The sequence below is a fragment of the Drosophila suzukii genome, chromosome 3 (assembly GCF_043229965.1).
Source record: "Drosophila suzukii chromosome 3, CBGP_Dsuzu_IsoJpt1.0, whole genome shotgun sequence".
NCBI classification, from domain to species: domain Eukaryota; kingdom Metazoa; phylum Arthropoda; class Insecta; order Diptera; family Drosophilidae; genus Drosophila; species Drosophila suzukii.
The window spans coordinates 65585845-65607731 of record NC_092082.1 but is presented as its reverse complement, the minus strand read 5'-3'; the positions used below and the strand labels follow the sequence as shown (position 1 = coordinate 65607731).

The 21887-nt window shown below is 37.5% G+C and overlaps 2 protein-coding genes across 2 annotated transcripts; both read left to right on the top strand.

Annotated features, from left to right (window-relative positions):
- The first annotated feature begins 430 nt into the window (after positions 1-430).
- LOC108013964 (uncharacterized) lies at positions 431-847 on the top strand. The gene is made up of 2 exons (XM_017079980.4): positions 431-480; positions 535-847. The coding sequence occupies exons 1-2, from the start codon at positions 446-448 to the stop codon at positions 656-658; spliced, it is 159 nt and encodes a 52-aa protein (XP_016935469.2). The 5' UTR covers positions 431-445; the 3' UTR covers positions 659-847.
- Positions 848-1965: 1118 nt separating this feature from the next.
- Positions 1966-7556, top strand: alpha-Est10 (alpha-Esterase-10). Its single transcript, XM_017079981.4, has 4 exons — positions 1966-2227; positions 5318-5630; positions 5691-6402; positions 6456-7556. Exons 1-4 carry the CDS (start codon positions 2187-2189, stop codon positions 7079-7081), a joined length of 1692 nt encoding a protein of 563 aa, XP_016935470.3. The 5' UTR covers positions 1966-2186; the 3' UTR covers positions 7082-7556.
- The last annotated feature ends 14331 nt before the right edge of the window (positions 7557-21887 follow it).

Here is a 21887-nt window from a genome sequence, read left to right as displayed (position 1 = left end):
TCACGTCCATAAAACTACCCATCGGAATCATAAGTCGCGTCACAAATTTAAGACTGGCCCTCATGTGAGTTATCGGACTGACGAAATATCTACAAATTATCGCAAATGCGTTGATGCGAAAACTTAATACCTAATACAAATCGCGAGATCAAATACAGCGTGACTAATTCCTTGCTAATTGGAACCTTTATTCTTCGCATTTGGTTCGTTGCGGTAATTAGCTCTAATAATTGTATAATATTTCAAAGTGAATGTCAAAGCAATTTAATCAAAATTTGTTTGATCTGGTCGAGTTAATGCCGGTGATTGTGCCAACAGATGTGAATCAGCTGCTAAGTGCTAATAGTTAGTGTAATCTATATCGGTTAGCTGACATGGTTTTCCTATTTCTGATCGTGCATCTACATATCAGTTATATTTGGGACTCGCAGCTCTTCAAGTCAAAATGGATGCACTACTGAAAATTATCTTATTGATTAGGTAAGTTAAATAAATCATTTAATACTTGTATAATATTGATAAAGTGGTTTTCAGCTTTTTTTTAATTGCTGTAAGCCTACACTTTACAATGTGTGATGATGTTCCATCTGCCGAAGCTGACACGGTTGTAACTGAAAGTGAGGAGCACTATACCGCATCAGATGACTACGACATTTAACGGATACATACAGAACCCTATAAAGCCCAATCATGGGTAAATAAAAAGGTTATCTTTCGGCACCGTGGATAGTTTTTTATTGACAAACCACCACTGACAAGTGGCTTTTTTTATTAAAAAAATCAAGTTCACTGTCACACGAACGATTAAAGTGTACCTGCATTTGTGAAGTGAACAGTTTGAACTTCATTCGCGTCTTAATTATTTTAGTAAAACGTGTTGGGTACATCCAACTTCTAAGGTAGAACGGAGTATCTATAAGCAGTGCGATTTTACTGTCATAGATATTTCTTATCATAGCCAAGAATATTTTCTAGGTATTTGCAAAGTATTTCTTTATCAGTCGGTTCAATTTTTTTTATTTTATGCGATGGGAATTATTTGCACAATTTTGTAGAGGGCACTATAAAATTGTGCAAATAATTCCCCGAAACCAATTTTATAATTTTAAAAGAATACATTTTGGGATAAGGTTTTAAAATGATTAATTTTTTATGGTTTGGATAACTTACTTTGCTATTGCTAACTTCCTATTTAAATTAGGTCATGTTTTTGATAATGACAAAATCCATATTTACAGTGTAGTTAGGGGTCTTTACTCTCATTAGAAGTGCTAAGAAAAGCTTAAACAATAGTTGGGAATTGTAAATAAGCTAAGTTAGTCTTCAAGGTGATCTTGGGGCGTTGGTTAATGGGTTGAATATTGAATTTAGGAGCTTGATCATTATTATTTTTAGGTAGTATCACAACATTCAGCATTTTGTATGAGCACAAAGAGCTTTTCAAATAAAAGCTTTATCTAAGCAGTTCAGCATTGCCAGCAGCAACCAGAAATATCAGTTTTATCGATGAGCTCAACCATAAGATACCCAGTACTTCATTTAATAATCTTGCCTTTCAGGTTTCTAAAAAATAATGGCTTAACAATTTTGCGATTGTGTTAAGGGATTTTAAATTTTCAGATTGGTATATAATACTTCTGATTAAGAATGTTATTATTATGTATATTATTATGTATACCTTGGGGTCGGAAACGCTTTCTTCTTTTTGTTACGTAGATTTCAGCGAGTCAAAGATATTCTTTTACGATGATAGTAACTTGTACATATATAAAGCCGAATCATAACAGTAAAGAAAAATCGGAAAGTGAACTATGCAACCGGTATTTGGAGAGCAGAGAGCTAGTAAAACAACAGCTGATTCAGGTGAGCCACGTTTCCGCGGTTGAATCACATTGAATAATTGAGAGGGAGAGAGTTTGGTGAGTGGGATTATCATCGTCATGGTAAGACCCCGATCACCACACATCGGTCAGTTGGTGCAGCACGCTCTTGAAGAGCGCTTTATTTGTTCCGTTCAGCGATTACCCACCGAGTTTTCCTAGCCGGTCGGGTTAACTTGGATAGCTTCGAGTTTATTGTGACACTTTCCCCGAATCGGCGCTCTTTATCGAAGCGTGTGTGACAAACATAAATAACCAGTGTGATTTGGGTGTTCGTGAAAAAGAGTGCGCGGAAAGACATACGAAATGACCACCCGCTTTATGGATATACTAAAGCTGACCTTTAAGTGAGTTTTTTCTTAGTTTCAGTTTATCGCCAAGCGTTAAACGGTTTTCTGTGTTTTGAGGTCTCGCGTCTTGGTTTTGCAATAACTTCTGCCTTGCTGCATACAAATGCACACATGTGCACTTGGGAAAATTTTAGAAATTCTCTTTTTATAAAAATCTTTTTTACCTAAATAGTTTTCTAGAAAAAATTCATATTTGATATTTTAATCTTGAATAGCTTCCTAAGCAATACTTGTTTTAGGATCTGTTGCTTCAGCTTCACGATTAGACTTTGAGTTTTGTGTGAAATAGTTTTCCTTTTGAAACATTTGCAGACTCATTTTATTGATTATAAAATAATAATCATTATTACAAAAAGCCTTATCTAATTTTGGTTTTTGGAATTGAAACCAACGATATCTCAAAATATCAAGCGTCTAATCGTGATATTTAAAAATTGTTAGTTTTAACAAAAACTGGAATTTAAAAAAAAAATCTTTTTGGGTACATTTTCAAATTTAAGTAGTGTCTTAACTTGCATTTTAATCTTACCAATGTTATCATGCTTCAAATTAAAAACTAATGTTACTCTGATCTTCATGTTAGGTACTAGTACTTACAAATGAATAAAAACGTGGTGATTCTTAATTTTTCGAATATGTATTTTTTCATTCCTATCATCTTCCTTTGAATCTTAACTTGAAATATGCTGTTTCGATACTAAGAGATACTTAAAGTAAACAAATTACCCTAAGAATAGTTATGTTTGAGAGTAGGAATTTACCAAAACATGGGAAATAGTTATTGTTGATAAAAAATGGGTTGTATTTTGATTTCCTAGTCAATTTTCTAAATTGTTTTCTCTGTGTACAGTGTACGTACACACATCAATTTATGTGTCTTGCGTTGGTGAAATTGTTGCGCAAACTTTGCTGCATTTTTTTGTTTTTTGGTTGTATGTTGCTTGTTTTCTGTTGTTTTGCATAAACTTAATGATGCTGCTTCTTCTCCTGCTCATTTCTGTCTGTTTTGTTTTCTTTGCCTCTAGTTTTCCCCATATATTTTTCACCCGTGACTCGGCGATGCTCCACTGTTGCGGCATTCGTTAGTCTTTTTTGTTATTTTGATTTGTGTTTACTATTTTTTGCACGTTTTCGCAGGTTTATTAGCAGTTTTGCGGGTAGTTAGTATTTTTAACATAAATTATTGCACAGCACACACGATTGTGTTAATTGCGTGTATCTATATTTATTTATCACTATTTATTTATGTGGCTTTTCAATTGAGGAAATCACAGAAGTAGGTTAGGTCAGTTTCAGTTAGGAGTGTATTAGGCTGGCTACTCATAGGAACATAAGGCACTAAATTAAATTAAGACATAAATTCCATTTCTTTGAAGTTTTCACCGCACTGTTCTGCAGTTAAATTTTTTGACGACTCATAACTCTGGTTTAAATTAAAACTGCAGATTAAGGCACTGATATCTTTTTAATGGTATATTTTTGCACTTGGGAACAGCTTTAATAATCCCTGCTAGTTAAATCCATATTTTAATGGATACACGTTCTGTATAATACAGCACCGAGGCAAGTTAATTGTTTGTTTGGCAATACACACGCATTCGGAATTATACTGATAAGTTCCCCGGGTTCAGGGTTCATTTCACTTCAGGTGATAGGTTTTCCATAATTTCTGCTCTATGGGCATGACACGACAGCTTTTACCTCAACTTTTTATAGCTGGGCATTTAGAAGCTCGATTTATAAGTTTCTGAATAAATACATAAACATTTACAGTTGTTTTACTGACTTATTTATACCTTACTAGTTTATTTTGTAAGTCATGCCATTATTTGCTAGCCCAATGACTTTTAAATACTTAAGATGTAATACCTACAACTTTGTCGCACATTTGTGCACATGTTTGCCTTTCTTACTGTATTGATTGGTTGTCAAATGCTGATAAGATTGATTTTAAGTTTGATGAATGAAAACTTTAGCGATTTGAATGAGTTTCTTACATAAAAGAGTTAACACTCTTTAACTTTAGGTTAAGTGAGCGAATTAGTCTTAATTTATTACCTTCATTTGTTACGGCTGGCTACCTTGCTACTGGGTATTTCGGGCGTTAGGCCATATAAAGCAAAATACACTGGCAAGAAATATTTTAATAACAAAATCGGTTCGTCTGAAGTGTTGAAAAACGTTTAATATTGCACAATGGCTTTCACAGAGCCACAGCAGTCACGTACTATCCAATCTGCTGTACAATCTGATCTCGCCTTTCTCTCGATTCCAGTGGTAATTACCTATTTGTATGCATTCGTGTGCAATGATGTTGGATCAAACTATGTCAGTGCATTTGCAGAATGCCAGTTAAATATACGACTTGCGCCTCAGTCGAAGGTGCGCAATGTGAACAAATAAAAATTGGCCATTAAATGCAATAAACCGCCGCACGCCCACCCACAAATTAGCCATAAAAATCAGAAACAAAAAATCTCAGGCATAAACAAAGGAGAGTTATAGAAAATAGAGAACTGGTCGTGCATGCAAAACGTGAAGCGTTGAGGTTGGTCAAAAGCCGTTGACGGTTCGCAAGACTTTTAAAGCCACAAAGACCTTCAACGACATTGAAAGTGGCTCGCCGGCAACTTGCTATAGGTGCTCGCCGTCGAGTGCTTACTGTAATCATGTCCCTAATGCGTGACTCCGCTTACCGGATTAGATTTGCAGACGTTATTATATAAATATTTTGATGAGGAGCGGGATATTAATGGCCCAATGGCTATTATGACATTTCCAAGAAGTTTGCAAAGAGTTTTTAGGATCCCATACCTTATAAACGAGATATCAACTTGTTAAAACTAAGTATCTCGGCGCGAATCCTGTATAAAACAATATAAACGAAATGATACTTGCTTATAAGTGGTTTTACTTTAAAAAAAACTTATTAATCAAATTTTATTGAAACCGTGTTTTGATTCAGAAAAGATTTTTAATCATGTTATGACTAGACGTCGTTTCATATATGAAATCACTTTTAAAAACTTAAACCTTTTTTTTACCATTATTAAATCTATCTTTCTTATTAAAAATATATCTTTTTAGGGTGCTCAGTTTTAAGTATGAGCAGCGGAAGTTGGCCACATGCATATATTCTGTGATAAAGACGAAGTTGGGACCTGTTCGCGGAGTAAAAAGGAACACAATTTGGGGCGAAAGCTACTTTAGCTTCGAGAAGATACCCTACGCAAAGCCCCCTTTGGGAGAACTTCGCTTCAAGGCCCCGGAACCAGTGGAACCATGGGATCGGGAATTGGACTGCACTTCGGCGGCAGAGAAGCCCCTGCAAACACACCCGTTATTCCGAAAGTACGCGGGCTCAGAGGATTGCCTCTACTTAAATGTTTATGCTAGGGATGTAAGTTCCTAACAAGTCAATTTTTTCTTATTTATATATTTTATTACCCTTGTATTTTAGTTGCAACCGAATAAACTTCGCCCTGTGATGGTTTGGCTTTATGGAGGAGGATTTCAAGTTGGAGAGGCCTCTCGCGATATGTACAGTCCCGACTTTTTTATGTCGAAGGATGTTGTCATAGTCACTGTGGCCTATCGACTAGGAGCTTTAGGTTTCCTGAGCTTGGATGATCCGCAGTTAGATGTGCCCGGAAACGCTGGTCTCAAGGATCAAATCTTGGCCCTTCGATGGGTGCAGCAGAATATCGAGGCTTTCGGCGGTGATCCTAAAAATGTCACACTCTTTGGCGAGAGTGCCGGAGGAGCATCCACCCACTTCCTCACACTAAGTCCCCAAACCGAGGGACTTATCCACAAAGCCATCATTATGTCGGGCAGTGTTTTGTGTCCCTGGACGCAGCCACCGAGGAATAATTGGGCCTATCGCCTGGCCCAGAAATTGGGATACACTGGCGATAATAAGGACAAGGCCATCCTTGAGTTCCTGAAATCAGTAAATGGTGGCGAGATTGTTAAGGCCTCCGGGGCAGTCCTCAGCAATGACGAAAAGCATCACCGAATTATGATTGCCTTTGGACCTGTTGTAGAACCCTACACCACCGAGCACACTGTGATTGATAAATCACCCCGAGATCTAATGAATAATAGCTGGAGCGACAGGGTGCCCATGATGTTCGGAGGCACCAGTTTCGAGGGGCTGCTTTTCTATGCAGGTGAGTGAGTTCCTATATGAGATAAGTAAACATATTTATTTATATTATTACAGAGGTTACAAGGCGGCCAGCAACCCTGGATGAGGTGGGCAACTGCAAGAACATGCTACCGAACGATCTGAGCCCCACTTTGGATCCCAAACTGCGCGAAAACTACGGATTGCAGTTGAAGAAAGCGTACTTTGGCGACGAACCCTGCAACCAGGCCAACATGATGAAGTTCCTGGAACTGTGCTCATACCGCGAGTTCTGGCACCCTATTTATAGGGCTGCTTTGGCTCGAGTCCGCCAGTCGAGTGCTCCCACCTATCTATATCGCTTCGATCACGATTCGAAATTGTGCAATGCCATCAGGATTGTGCTTTGTGGTTATCAGATGCGAGGTGTTTGCCATGGCGACGACATCTGCTATATATTCCACAGCATGTTGTCCCACCAATCAGCGCCAGATTCCCCGGAATACAAGGTAATCACCGGAATGATCGACATTTGGACGAGTTTCGCCGCCAACAGTGATCCCAACTGCGAAAGTATAAAGTCTCTGAAGTTCGCTCCCCTTAAGAGTGAAACGGATTTCAAGTGCCTCAATATTAGGGAGCAGTTCGAAGTCAAGGATCTCCCTGAATTGCAGAAAATCGAATCAGTGTGGAACAGTTTCTACGCCCCGAATCAACTGTAGATGCAGTGCATCAAAAGTAGGGTTTTATAGCTTTAGCTGTCTCAATTCCATGGATTTGGATGATCTTAATTTGTGTAAATACTCTGTATATATGTTATGGTTATTTTAAGTTTGAGATGTTAATCGTTTAATATGAAATATTTTGTTTAGGGTTACCATGACATAGATTCGATCTTACAGGGTCTATTAATAGAATAAAACTATAATTACATTTTTGATACAAGGCAAAAAATTGAACCAATTTTAATATAACTGAATGTATACATAGTCAGTTAAAATAATTTGTATAATCATTAGTCCCAGAAAGTAACATGGTGCTATTATGTGCTTTAAAAATAAAAGAACGGGAAAAAGTATTTATATTTATATTTATTAATATTTAATATAAATTGAGCGCTAGACAGAGAATAGTGAATTTTTAGCAGACCTCGACAGATCCACTTCTGATAACTAAATAAATTTTTTTGAAAATGTTGCTAGAGTTTTTTGATTTCGACTCTAAAATGAAAGCTTTTTCATGAAGTATCTTTCCTGTGAAATATTCTCCTCTGAAGGCTTACTCGTATTTTTGCTGTATTTTTTAAATATTTACACTTCCGTGTCGAAGATCCGCTTAAAGCTTTAGTTCAGTGTCAGTTGGGGACATCGTGTTACTAAACCTGCCGGTGTTTGTAAACGTTTATTTTTCGTTCATCTATAAGGCTAACACCAGGCAGAGCCGTCAGCGTATAGGTACGGACAACCCCTCCACCCACTTGGCTATATGCTGATGTGACATTTATGTGTGTAAGCCGACGCTTGACAATCAAAGGGGACAACAATTTCCGCAATGCCACCGCCAACAACGATGGGCGGGATGACACCAGGGAGCGTGGGAGTGTAGAAAGAATGAAAAAAAATTCCATTAAAATTTTTGCAAGTTTTTAATTCGTTTTTTTAGGCAGTAGGTTTCTGCCGGAACACGGCCAAAATGTTTGTGTGGTAAATGCGAAGGGGGTTTGTTCGCCGTGTGTTCGTCGACGGGCGGGTGGTCGCAGAGAGTTGGGCAATTTTTCGTTAAATTTTTCCTATATATAAAATTTTTTTTGTTCAGAATTAGACTGTGTTATGGTCATGGCTGTGGCATGCGGCCGGGCGTGACCAGTGGGTGAGGGGTTCCTAAAGGGGGATTTTCCAGGAGGGGTTAGCGTTAGCGCCTGGATCCCGTTCATGTGCACAGGGTGTAAAAATGGGCGTTAACTCAATAAATTAGAATTTTTTCCGTTGCACAAAATTGTTTGAGAATGCGATTTCTCGTTTTACACATTCCTTTTTCCATTCCTGGTGCTGGCGTTTGATTAAATATTTTTCAATTCGATTTTAATGAATTTGTGCATAAAGTCAGGTTTTAATTTCAGGCGAAGGGATTAAGTAAAACTAATTTGAACAGTTGCAATTGAATTGTCTAAAAATCAAGCAACATGGGTAAATATTTTTGTTTGAAAAGCTTCCTCCTTTTCTCAGGGCCGAGGCCTCTTATGAAAACCTACCCAAATTTTCCGAGTTTAGTAATTTTGAATAAACAAAAATGTGGATATCGGGAATGGCACATAAATCGCAGAGCGCCTTTTTTATGGCAAATGATAAAAAACCTTACCTAATTTTAAAAGCAAGCCTCCTCACCTTAAAATGTAATTAGAAAAAAACCACAGCAGTCCGTGGAGAATTTTCTTGTATATTTTTAAATTTCATTCTTGGTTACCATTAACAGCATAGTGAAATGCCCCTTTTTTATGGCAAATGATAAAAAACCTTGCCTAATTTTAAAAGCAAGCCTCCTCACCTTAAAATGTAATTAGAAGAAAACCACAGCAGTCCGTGGAGAATTTTCTTGTATATTTTTAAATTTCATTCTTGGTTACCATTAACAGCATAGTGAAATGCACCAGTCCTTGTGTCTTACAGTTTTATATTTTGTAAGTTTTTATATTTTTTTCGTTACTTATTAAATGTTTAAAATAAAAAGTGACAGTTTGGTCAGCGTTCTGTATGTTCTGCAAAACGGTTTAAATATGCTTCCTATAACCTCGACATTTTTACTACTTTTTCATGTGGGTTAGCACTATTTATAAAAAAAATATTCCGCTTTTTTGGTTTTATTTATTTTACTTTGGCCAGTACTGTGCACTGAATTGCAAATTGTTTAATTTATTTCATCAAGTTTGCTGTAAGTGTTAAACAAAAAGTCAGCTTACCCTGACCGAGGCTTTTAACTGAATTTTCTGTAAATAGACACTTAATTTAATATGTTTTGGAAGCTGCATATTTTCGCACTAATAGTTTGGAGCTTCTTTTTTGTAACCAGTATAGATGATGAATTTTTTCCGCCACCGCAGAAAAGTATGCAGCGCACATAAATGTTTTTTTAGTTTAATATTTCCCGAGGGCAGTGTGTAGGTGCGTGCCCGGCAGTGTTTGCCAGCATAAGCCATTTTCATCCGCCGTGTTGCCACTTGTCGTAGGGGGTTCCCCCCGCTTGTTGCTTATCGCAGTCACTCGTCGGATGTCTGATCATATTTGTTTGCGGTCTGAACTGCGGCGGCCGCTTAACAAAAAGTGGTCAGCACACACACAACAACCACAATTATAATGGCCGACGACCATGGCAACTTTGGCGCTTATTGAAGTTCAACTTTTATCAAATTAAATTTGCCGGATTACAGGTATTTAGAGCTGAACAGTCTGTGGCCGGGCCTTCAGGCAATACAAGTGGCATTAGCGGTTGTAATTGAATTTCTGCTATGTGCATGTATTCCGCGTTTTTTTCGCGCCCGTTGTTTTTAACTGCGGCCTAATTGAATTTACTGTACATTTAAATAATAAAATAAGAACATAATAAAAGATTCTGGTTTATGTGCGGACGCGGGATTTCATTGTTTGAATCTCTGACCATTAGGGGGGATATCCACAAACTCAACGGTTTTTTATTTAAATACATTTTTATATCTGCTATGTTGAGCTCGTCGGAGTGACTTTGACAGCTCATGGCACAAAAAGTTTGTTCCTAATTTCCAAATTGAATAACTCATGCTGCTGAAAAATAAATTGCGTTAAATTTCAATGGAAATTGAGCCCAAATGAAATAAATAAATAACACAAATTGTATATAAATATTTATTCGTTTCGTTTGTTTCATGATGACTGATGGAGCTTACTTTTTTGTAATTCTGGAGTTTTTGAATTTATAAGCGTGCTTTCTGTTTTTGCACGGTTCACTTGTAATACAATGCTTGTTTAAAAAACATTTCATAGTAGTGTATTATTACGAGATGTTAGCTTTAAATTATTCAATTATATTTTTTGAAAGATTTTATAATACAAAGGAACATAAAAGCGGTCTGAAAAATGTTTGAGTACGTTTTTACAGCTAACTAGAATTTTTTACCATTATTCATTTATTCGCAAATTTAATTTTGGCTTGGAATAAAAGCATTAGGCATTTAAATGAATAAATCCCTAAAATATTTATATGATTTTTATGGAAACGTCTTCCACACATTCTTGTGCACATCTGACCCCTAAGTGCTTGGCACTAAGAAAGGTTGCTGTTATAGCCAAGACAGAAAACGGAGGCAGGTGCAACTCAATTATGTTGCAAGCATAAATTATTCACTTAAGTGTCACAAATTACGTGAAAAAGGCTGCTGGGGGGGCACGTGGACCCGTTGACTGCGTTTTACCTGCAAAACACTTCGACGCACACGGACGCAACTCAATTTGAGCATAAATTTCATTTGGTCCAAGTGAAAACAACAGCAGCAGATTCCCGAGGAGCTGCTTCCTCGCCGGCTTTAATAACAAACACAATTTAAGTGCACATAAAGCGACTTGCAGGCAGCTGAAAGCTCTGCTCCTGCTCCTGGCCTCCTGCGGACGGAGTGCCGAAGGAGTTATGCACTCGAAGGATATGCTCCGCATTTTATGCACTCCCAAGTAAAGTTATTGAGTAATCAGCTTTAAAATTTCTCGGGCCACTCCCATCACATCTGCCGCTGGCCATTTGTTTGTTCCTTTTTGGCCAAAGTAGCATGCGGCCAACTACACTCTGCCCCTGCCCCTGCCCCTGCCCCATAAAGTGCCCGAAATGTATGCCGGGGCACGTGGCAGCTGAAAATGATTGCGCGACATGCTTGGTTTATGCATTTTGGGTGCCGCAATTTATGTGGCGATGGTGCCTCTGGCTCCAGTGCCTCAAGATCCTTGATACTGCACTTAGCCACAGGCAGCGTGGCGTATCAGTGTTAATAGGTTCGCTCCTCCACATGAAGATGTGGCTAATCGGCAGGTGAAGCTGTGGTCACTTAGAAGATAAATAATTCTGCATCCCTTTGAAAGAAGCAATGGGTCACGGTGTTGTTTTTGAAAATAAAAGTACCAATATTTTGGTTAATAAATACAATAGTTATCAGATTTCTTAGTACTTAGTACCACAGAATGATAGAACTTTTTATTAAAATCATGGGAACCGGTTTGAAATAAAGGCAAAAGGGTGTCTTGAGTTAAGGATAGATAGTCTTGAATTATCACTGCTACAAATTTTGTTCACAAATGTTGATATCAGAACTAAAGGTCCTGTTGTCTTTGGTGCGCCAGTTTTAAATGTGTTCACGAAAAATATCACCTACCTAAGGATTCTAAGGAAATTTTGAAGAACATTTTTAGCAGTGATAATCATCCATGTATTATTTCAGTGATTTACAATTTTGTTTTATTTTATTTGAACAATTTTATTTTCAAAATGCCTTGAAAAATATTTTACTCAGCTTACATCTATACGGATACATATTTTAAGTATTAATGTTATAAGCTATAAAATGAAGCGTGTAAAATTGAAATTTAAAATAATTTTTAATTTTGTCCCACCGTTTTTATCTTTTTGCCTAAGTGGCCCATTGATACCCAATTTTGGAAGTTATCTCAGGAACGAACTATTATTTATTAACGTTGGCAACGTAAATTAGACGCAGACATTGAGCAATGTAGCTTGCGCTTGTTTGCATGCTACATATTTGTTACTTTCCCTTTTGGACTTGGCCTCTTTTTACTGGTTCCTCTGCACATATTTCTTTGCATTTTATTCCAGCGTGGTGTGTATCTGCTCTTGTCTCGTTTTTTGTGCAGTTCGCCGACTCATTAAGCCCAGTAATGACACTTTAACGCTGTGAGCACGTCCTAAGCTCCCCAGCAATAATTCATGCCACTGAATGATTTGTGGGCCCACTAAAAAGGCGAGGGATATAGTGGGCCAGTGTCTGCCGATATGGCCAGCCGTCGAAGTTTGGCCTTCGTTGAAGTGTGAACATAATTTGTTGGCACATTTCAGGTAAACCTATCGGTGAAGTTCTTCCCAGCAGCTGCTAACACAGACAACGCTGAATTATTGAGCGATTCTCTTTAATTTTTTTGCCCTCGTCTTGAACCTCAATATTTAGTAAACTTAAAGAGTATTCGTATGCGAAGCGGATGCTTTCACTTAAAATACTAACGGGTGATTATTAGTTAGCTGTACAGCAAATGTTAAATGTTATTAACTTTCTTGTTTTACATGCATTGCTGTTTTTAGTACATCTACTCAGATATTATAAAATGTTCACATCAGAAGCAATAATAAAATATTTAAAAACACAATTTCACCAGTGCATGCTCCGTTTAAATTGACATTTTTGTTGGAAAGAATTTCCAGATTTTGCCGACGGGCGTATATGACATAAAAATTGTAATTTATTCACCGGAATAAATTCTTATTTAAATATGAAATCAAGCATATAAAATCGCGCATAAAACTAACCAAAGTGTGGAAATTTCGAAAACAGTTTAGTAAAACAAAAAGTCCGTGTCTGCGATGAACGTGCCAAATATTTCGAAGCAAAAAGTGTAAACGGAAACGGAAAACAGTGCCAAAATTCAAGCTAAGCTTTAAAAATTCCCGGGATCCACTGATACAAGCACTGTGCGAAGTGTTATGGACGATGGTGTAAATATTTACATGTTTACATGCATATACACGATGTGGTCAGCAAGACAGAAAGCGGCCACATCCAAAAAACCACAGCAAACTAATAATAACCAGCAAAGCCACATGGCCAGAAAAAAGTGCGAGGGAACCGGAAGTTGGGCCAGAGGGAGATGGCCAGAGATATGTGCTAAGTGCGCCCAAAGTGGACAAAGGGGGCGGAGGGGGCAGTGGGAGGCAGTGGGAGGCGGCGGTGGCAACACGACACAGCAAACATAATTGCAGCCGCGAAATTTACAAATAGCTTTTAGTGTCGCCGCAAAATACGGAGCACTCACACACACAAACATTGGCGTGAACACTTTATCGTGCACTTGGAGAAAAAAATTCTCAATTTTAACTAACTTTATTTAATAAAAAATTGTTTAAAACAAATGGTCAAGAAAGTTAATTTTTTATTAATTTGATATAATAATTCCAAAGTGATCAGGGATGAAAAATAAGTGATATTAGTTTTGCATAATTGAATCCCAAAGCAACATCTAGATAAGTAAAAAAATTGTATTAAGCTTTTTTTTAAGGCACATTGGGAATTATTTTGACACGTTTTGTTTTAACAACTGAACATTTTTAAGAATAAGCTAATTAAGTTTCTGAAATTGTTTAGATCATACTGAACTAACCTAAAGATATAATAAATGTTTCTGATGTGTTAACAAATCAAATTTTCTATAATAAAGGTGGAAAATAAAACGTTCTTAAAAATTGTATTTTCACAAAAATCAAATAAAATAATTTTTTTTTATGCATTGTTTTTATTTTTAATTCTTTTTTCTGTACGGCTTATGAAATTTGTGCACTTCCGTGTTACTTGATTAAAATTTTTTTGTAAAAGTGTATATTTATTTAAAATTAACGGGTATACTGCTACCTATGTGGCATCTTGAGCAGATGGATGTATTCTAGCGTTACAAGTTTCAAAAACTTTTTCTTGACACTTAAAAATGATGAACCCTTTTTTTCTGAGTGTGCACACATGCAACTAATGCACTCAATGCATATCAGCAGCGGGACATTGCATGGAGGCAATATCGCTAAACAAATGCACCGCGTTGGAGGCGTAAGGATAAGGAAGCGGGGTCTCCGGCGACTGGAGTAGCAATAACTTCGCCACTCCGGACACTCGGGAGAGCACGTCCAATTTGTCATGAGCCAGTGGGACGGAGTCCGGCGGAAAAAAATATTGTTAATGCAAAATGCGGGGGCTGCGAGAACGGAGTCAGGGTTCCCTTTACGTCCACGTCCATGTCCATGTCCTTGGCCACTAATTAATGCGGCTTGTTTGGCTCGCTGGCCATGGCTGTTTTGGCAAGTCGCAACCAGCACTTGTAACTGTCGGGAGAACCGACATTACCACCCGAGAACCCAAGCCCAAAACCCTGAGCCCACCACTCCAAAAACCCCCAAAAGCCCCCGAAAAGCCCAACGCCCTGCTTAACATTAGGCGTTGCCGGCTTCTGTCGAAAATTTTTGGCTGCATGGCCGCTGGCTGAAATTAATTTTTGCATTGCCGCAGTGTGCTTTTTGGCGATCTGAGTCCCGGGCTCTCGACTTTTTCGCATTTGTTTAACTCGGCCCGGTTGCCGCCCACAGTGCGTATGCGTAATGACATATTTGGGGTTGTTCGAGAGTGGGCTTTTGGGATTGGTACAAGAGTTTTATGGCCGTACCCAGCATGTTCATGTTGCAACAGCGTTCAACATGTCAGGGAGTCTGTGAAAAAGTAAAGCTAGATGGGAGTCGAGCAAGTCGTGATAAAGGAGCCGTTTTGTTGCTCCCAAGTGGTCTCATTTTGAGCTTATGTTGGATTGTCATCTACCGATATGAGTTGGCTTTAATTTCTGCTTGGGGAGTTCAAATAAAAATTAAATGGGCCAGCGTGAAATAGTTTAAAGTGTAATCTTTAAATATGTATCTCTTAAAGTAGGCTACAAAATAATTGAACAAATAGATTTTGGGTATTGTGTGGCAATTTCGGCCATTGGGTGGCTTAACATAATGAGTAATACGGAAATATAATAAAATTATTTAAAATAAAATTACATTTTGAAAAAGTATTACCTTACATCCGTTTATATTGACAATCAAACAATTGTGGTTAGAAAAAACGACACTTTGAACCGTGCAAAGGGTTTAAAAATCGTGCCAATCTGAAAACTTGCAGATCAAATTGCCTCCTTTTATCGGATTGAAAATAAAATGGCATGACCTGAACTTGCAGTTTGACAAAATCCCTTAATATTCTACTTTTTTGTACAATTTGTTTAGTTTTAAAAAGTTTTACATCAACAATTAAAATCAAACTTAAAAATATTAATATTAGTATCTTAAAAATGCCAAAAAAAGACAAGTGAACTTTAAGGAGCTATCTTGTTGTCCCCAGCTGTACTTATTTTTTTTTGTACCAGCACAAAACTAACCCATACTTTAATTACTAAACAAAATGTGTCTCAAATACCATAAAGCATTTTAATGCAAAATTGGAATCCGTATAATCCAAAAACCCGGCAGACGGCAACATTTTCGCCATGCCAAAAACTTTTCTCATTACGAAATCGTTGCAACAAAAAAGTAAACAACCCAAAAATTCTTCCCCTTTCCGAATGCAACAAGCAAACATTTTTTCGAACAAAAGTAAAACAATGCTCAATAGTTTGTCTACCCCATTCATTTGTACTTTGGCCAACTTTGGCAAACAATAAAAGTGCAAGCCAAATATTTGCCGTATGATAAAAGTTAAGGCGTCCTTGGATCGAGCGAAAGTGCCATGCTAAACTGGGGACCAAAAAAAATCGCACACCGACAAATATCTTGTATCAAATTAGCTAAATTATAAATCGTTTTACCTTCCACGGCAGCAACTTTCGGGGAGAAAAAAGACAGCAATTTCCGGTGCTCAGTTGCCAGAAATGGAAGGAAGACATATGCAAAATGCTGGCAACACCTGTCAGCAGGCGCAGGATTCTAGGAAGCACCTTGCATCCAAGGACGCAGGTACATTTGCAGTGGAAAACGGGTGTCACCAGACAGTTGGCTGTAACTTTGTTGCAGGGGCAACTTTTTGCTAATTATCGCTGGCAAGTGTTGCACGTAGCTGTGTTTTGTTGCGGGCACAAATTGGCTGAAATATTTGCATTTCCGTTACGTAATTAATAGTTGAACTCCGCCCCGGCAAGTTTATCGCCTGACATCACATCAGCTGCTCTGTGCGTGTGCGAATTGTGAAAGTTTTCGGTTTTTGTCTTCAATCTGCTAATAACGAGCAGCGAAATTAATTAAAGGCGCCCCATCCTTTGACGAGCTGAAATTAACTTTGCTAATAATTCTCACAACTTTCATGTGTCTCACTCAAGAATGGAAAAACCGAACTTACGAGTTGGAATTAGAAAACATTTGCTCTGCTATTAAACGTGAACTCACTCCCTTCAATTAGAAGGCAAACTTAAGGGCAAACAAAGGAAATTTCTTGGCAGCCCACATGTCTGCAATTGCAATGTGTTAATGCAACAAATAAAACCAACAAACTGCCATGATTTCGATTATCTAGTAAACACATTAAATGGTGTGGCAGACAATGGCAGCAGGACACGAAGGACGAGGCCCAGACCCAAAACCGAAACAGAAACATCTCGAGGCGAGGAAAATAAAAGCGAAATAAACTTAGAACCCAACTTCTAGGAGTTAAGACCTTAAGTTTCTCTGTGTTTTATTTTTATAAAGATTATAAAATATTTTTACTTTAAGTGAAAACTGTCATAAATATCAGAAATGGAATCGTGATCCTTACACAATTATTTTACTGAATTGTATTAGACCACTAAGTATTTAATAGATATAGGCTATCAACCACAGCAAACTTGAAAATAGGAGAAACGAAGGAAGTTCACGAATTCGGAAGGCAAGATAACATTATCAATAAACACTCAGAATCTTATGGATTGATATTTTCCGCTCGTTAAATACATCCGAGCGGATTCAATATACCTTTGTCCGCAACAAATACCGGGTGTAAAAAAAGAACACAAAAAATGGGGCAAGAAATCGCGTGCGCCAAAAAATATTTATTGGCCTCGAGCGCAGCCTTGGCAGCGTTAAAATAGAAATCGTAGTGCTCCAGCTGCAGATACGGCCACGGCTTTGGCCTGAGCCCCATCTCCTGGATGAAAGTCGAAAGAAATGGCGGAAATACAAAGTTGAGGTATCAGACCAGGAAGTGCATATCGCGTCAGGGAAATGCGCGAACAACAGCAACAACCAGGACAGCTAGAACCCGTAAATAAAATGCAATACAAATGCAGGAGTGCAAACAAACCGAAGCCGAAATGCTACCAAATCACTACAGCCGCCACAGTAAAGTTCGACTAAATTAAATGCCCAATTTGCGAAACAGAAAATGTAAATTAATTAACCATTGAACGTTTGTTGCAGTTAGGAAAACTGGAAACTAAATCCTGAATTTTAAAATAATCAATACTTAAAGAGCTGAATAGAAATTTATAATCCAAAAGTTTTAATTTTATTATAGGTACTAAATGAAATCTAGTGTTCTCAAAATTCCAAATATGGGATATTAATAACTAATTTCTTGAAATTTAAATAAATTAAGGTCTTAATACAAGCTACTTTAAAAATGAACGTAACACATCCAGCATTTTGAAGCAAGTTCAAGCCAATTTCCCCAGCGTTATTCCTTAGTGAATACGCGCTGTAGTCATGTATAAAATACGCATCGCGACTGGCAAATAAAATTGCTGAGGAAAAATCAAATGGCAGCCGACATTTGCCGTGTGGACAACCGCGTGTGTGTTTGCCCTGATATACCACAAACTGAAACAGAGTCGGCGAGATTGGGGCGGGGTGGAACTTTATTTTTCGGCTCTTGGGAAATTGGAAAATTGCAAATCACGTAGTGCAAAGAAATAGAAATTCGCGTTTTGTGCGCCCTCCCCTTTTTTTCGGAAGAATAAATCTCTAAGCCAAATAAAAAATGCATTTTTATTGCCCACCGCCTTTGTATGGCATATGAAAGTTCCGATTGGCAAACTTAGCACGGCGATGTTTACCATATTCGCAGGACCCCCTCCGCCCCTTTTGCTCATTTGGTAAGCAATAAAAAACTTGTTGCCAGGCAAAGAGTGTTTACCTTTTACCTTTCTCAGCACCCGCGCAAAACAACCTTTTTCATGGCTTCCTTACTTTGTTTCTGCGCTAGGCAGGGGTGAATTTAAATTTTCCAAGTCAATATACTTTTGACACGGCCACAACACGCCCGGTGGCTCGCATTATTGCACGCCCTGCATGTGTCAACAGTGGCGTCCAAAAGTATGCACTGTTTGTTTAGGCGCCACGGTAAACATTTTCCCACCTTCGATACCCTTTCAGAGGGTTACATAACAGCACACCTGTTTTACTTTGTGTTGGTATTCTGGTTAAATTTGCCCTGAGGCTTACATTTCCCAGACGTCAGCGTTCAGCTTCCAAAATTAGAATGGGAATATTTTAACAAGCCAAGGTTTCCGTCCATTGAATTATACATCCGCTATTTTCTGTACATTAAGCTTAGCTTAAAGCGATTGTAGAGTTAAATATAATAGCCCAAACAAAATCTATTTTTGGGTCAAATGTATTGTTAGTCTGGGTGAAAGAACAGGGAAAATAAATCTGCGATTGGTTAAAAATCCAGGTGTTATTATAATAAGTAAGTTATCAGAACAAGCAAGCTTTTTCTTTAAAAATATTACTTTATTTATTACATGGGTTTTTAGTTTTGAGCCCAGTTAATATTAATGCCATTTAAATGGTTATCAAATAATACTTTCACTAGAAGGGTGTTTACAAATTCGTTTTATGATCTTCATTTTATCTTCTCTTTGGTGTTTCCCATTCCCCTGGATAAAGTTTACGAGTATTGAAAACTAAAGTTGTGGGCGTGTTAAAGGTTTTCACGGAGGATTTAGTTGCTCAACCAAGTACAAGCAATAAAGGGTTGTGTTTTATGACATTTTTAGATGAGGGTACACTTAGGGAAATATGGAGATATACATTTAGGACCAATAATATTTTTTGGAAGGCAGAAAATAATATAAAATATTTGTATTGATTATTTCAGTAAATAAAACCAAATATTTCAGTCAATGTATAAAATTTCACAAGTTGGATATATATATAGGTACATTTTTAATGGGTTTAGAAAAAGCCTTTTTAACTCATTTGTATTATGAAAGTTTTTGATGCAAGCACATGTTTTTTGATTTCAGGACTTGTTTTTTTCTGTGCTGAAAAATTATCAAATAGAGCCGTAAATTGGCAATTTCATTTATAACATTTTGAATTATACTCCATTGTTTAAAACCAGTGAATGAAAAACTAATTCAATTTTTCTTCAGTTCAATAAACCTGCACAAATTTTCAGTTAGTTTCTAATAATGAACCAAATTGGAATTTTTGCCATTTTGCGTACTATATTGGCAATCAAATTAATTAATGTGTCAATAGAAAAAGTCACCAAAGCGTTTTGTACTATATTATTAAATTAGCACCAGCTCAATGTGCAATGAAATTAATTATCTGCATTCGGTTAAATGCCGCGTGGCTTAGTCAAGTAAAATGGTTGTTGATGGCGCTTAAAAAATACAAATAAACTAGCAAAATTGTGCCAGATTAGCTATGGCTTTTGCGAAATGAAAACTGACACTTTGTCTCTTTTAATTCGTATTAGTGCATTCATCGTTTAAAATCAAATTAGTGTTGATTTATTTGGACCACTTTTGTTCGGTAAGTTTGAAATATACCCTATACGCCTTTCAAAAGCCACGATGCTTGAATATAAAAATAATTTATAAAGAGCGGACCAGCTCATAGAAACCAATGATGACAGGTGTGCCAATTAAACCAATTTAATGTGGCTGGCAACCGCAATCGAATACAAAATAAATTATGCAAAATAAAAAAGACCAAGGACTACAATTAAATACTGCGATAAATTTTAAACAATGATTTATTTTATTTTATGGTTTATCATCGTCAAAATAATGAAAGCTTAAAGCTTATGTTTTTATATTTCCTTAACTTTTTAATTTGTGTTAGTTGACTTTTTCATAGATTTTATTTTACCAAAACAAATTCAATTATTAAAACAGTTATATTCTAACTTATCAAAAACCACAAAAAATTTATCGTTGGAAGAGACAAAAAAATTGCAGTTCGATTTTTATTGACGAACATAAGATTTCTGCCCTACAAATGAATGGAAAGAAGACGCGGAGCAAAGACGGTGGCTGCAGAATCAAATAATACTAAAGTTACTTAAAAAATAAGTTTTTACTATTGTTTAGAGAAGAAGAAAAATGCCATGATAAACAAAGTTTCAAAACTTAAAAACTGTCACTACATAAAAGTGAAAATTAGGTGTTGTGTTCTTCTTAAGAATGGATGCATCCTTCTCAGGGTACTGGCATTGTTAATTCTGCTTGTTGTTTTCATCCGGGTCCTTGTTTAAGAACTCCACTTCTGTCACTGAGCTTCGAAACATTCCTTTTCCGTGTTTTGCATATTTCGGGCACGTTCTGCACTGCGTTTGGGTAATGCCAAGTCATAATTTCCTTATATTACTGTCCTTGGCCCCTTTTGCCATTTTTTTGTTACCCTGCCAGTGCAACATTTGCTTTGTGCAACATTTTAATTACGCATTCAGTTGGCGCAGACTCGCAAGAATTATGGCACAGAGGGGGTTAAATGGGGGCGGTGGGCGGCGAAGTGGGAGTGGCAGGATGCGTACTGCCGCCGGCAGGAGTCAGCTGTTATTGCCACGCCCCCGCCCCTGCCTTCTGCCCACTTTGCTTAACATTTCGCGCTATTTATGCATAATTTAACCATTTTATTTTATTATTTGCGCTCCGCTTCTTGTTCTTGCTCTTGTTGCAAATAAATGGCAGCAAATATGCAAAAATAATGTACAGGGCCAAAAACAGTGTTGCAATGCCGTAACTTTCGAGTGCTAGAAAATGGGGGGAGGAGAAAGGGTTCTTGGCCAACAGCTTGGGTAAATGTTTGATCGGGCTGGCCTAGCCAAAAGTTTTATGGGCCCCGAACTGCGCATAAAATCTTAGCAATTCCCAAATTCATCATAAAACGTAGTTAGGCCTGCCCCGCGGATCGGGCTTGCTTTCCACAAAGCATTTTAAGTTTAATGGCAATTAACCCCGGCGCTGCGAAATTAAAATCATGAGCCCGGCATAACCCGCGTATGTGGCTCCCCATAAATCTTCCTCCCAAGTCGAAGAAGGGTTGCCAGTGAGCGGAGTCCACAGGAAGGCAGACATGACACGTATTTATAGCGCGCCAACGACCTCACTCGGGCCACATTGCTAATACGCCATGTTGGCTGCTGCTCAGTTTTCTGCCCGCCATTGTTTTATGTGTGCTTGTGCGCAACCCGCACACCACCTCGGCCCGCTCACACACTCGCCCACTTTGAGTGCAAGTCAAGTTGAAGCCGGCCTTGCATCCTTCAGCACACAGAGAGAAAAATATATGGCGGTCTTGCCTAGGCTCTACAACAGTAATACAACTATGGTACACTGACAAGAAAAAATAATAGGTTCATTATAATTATAAATTTAAATATATTTTTCCATCGAGGATTATAATAATTTTTTAAATAGAAATATTAAATGTAATAATTATAATATATTTAAGCATTTTAAACTTGAATTTAAATATTCTTGGAAGCTTATATTTTACACCTAATTAAAA

Coding starts and splice junctions, on each gene's coding strand:
- LOC108013964 (XM_017079980.4), top strand. CDS start 446: ATGGATGCACTACTGAAAATTATCTTATTGATTAG. Junction 481..534: donor AAAATTATCTTATTGATTAG/GTAAGTTAAATA, acceptor AGTGGTTTTCAG/CTTTTTTTTAATTGCTGTAA.
- alpha-Est10 (XM_017079981.4), top strand. CDS start 2,187: ATGACCACCCGCTTTATGGATATACTAAAGCTGACCTTTAA. Junction 5,631..5,690: donor TAAATGTTTATGCTAGGGAT/GTAAGTTCCTAA, acceptor CTTGTATTTTAG/TTGCAACCGAATAAACTTCG. Junction 6,403..6,455: donor GGGGCTGCTTTTCTATGCAG/GTGAGTGAGTTC, acceptor ATATTATTACAG/AGGTTACAAGGCGGCCAGCA.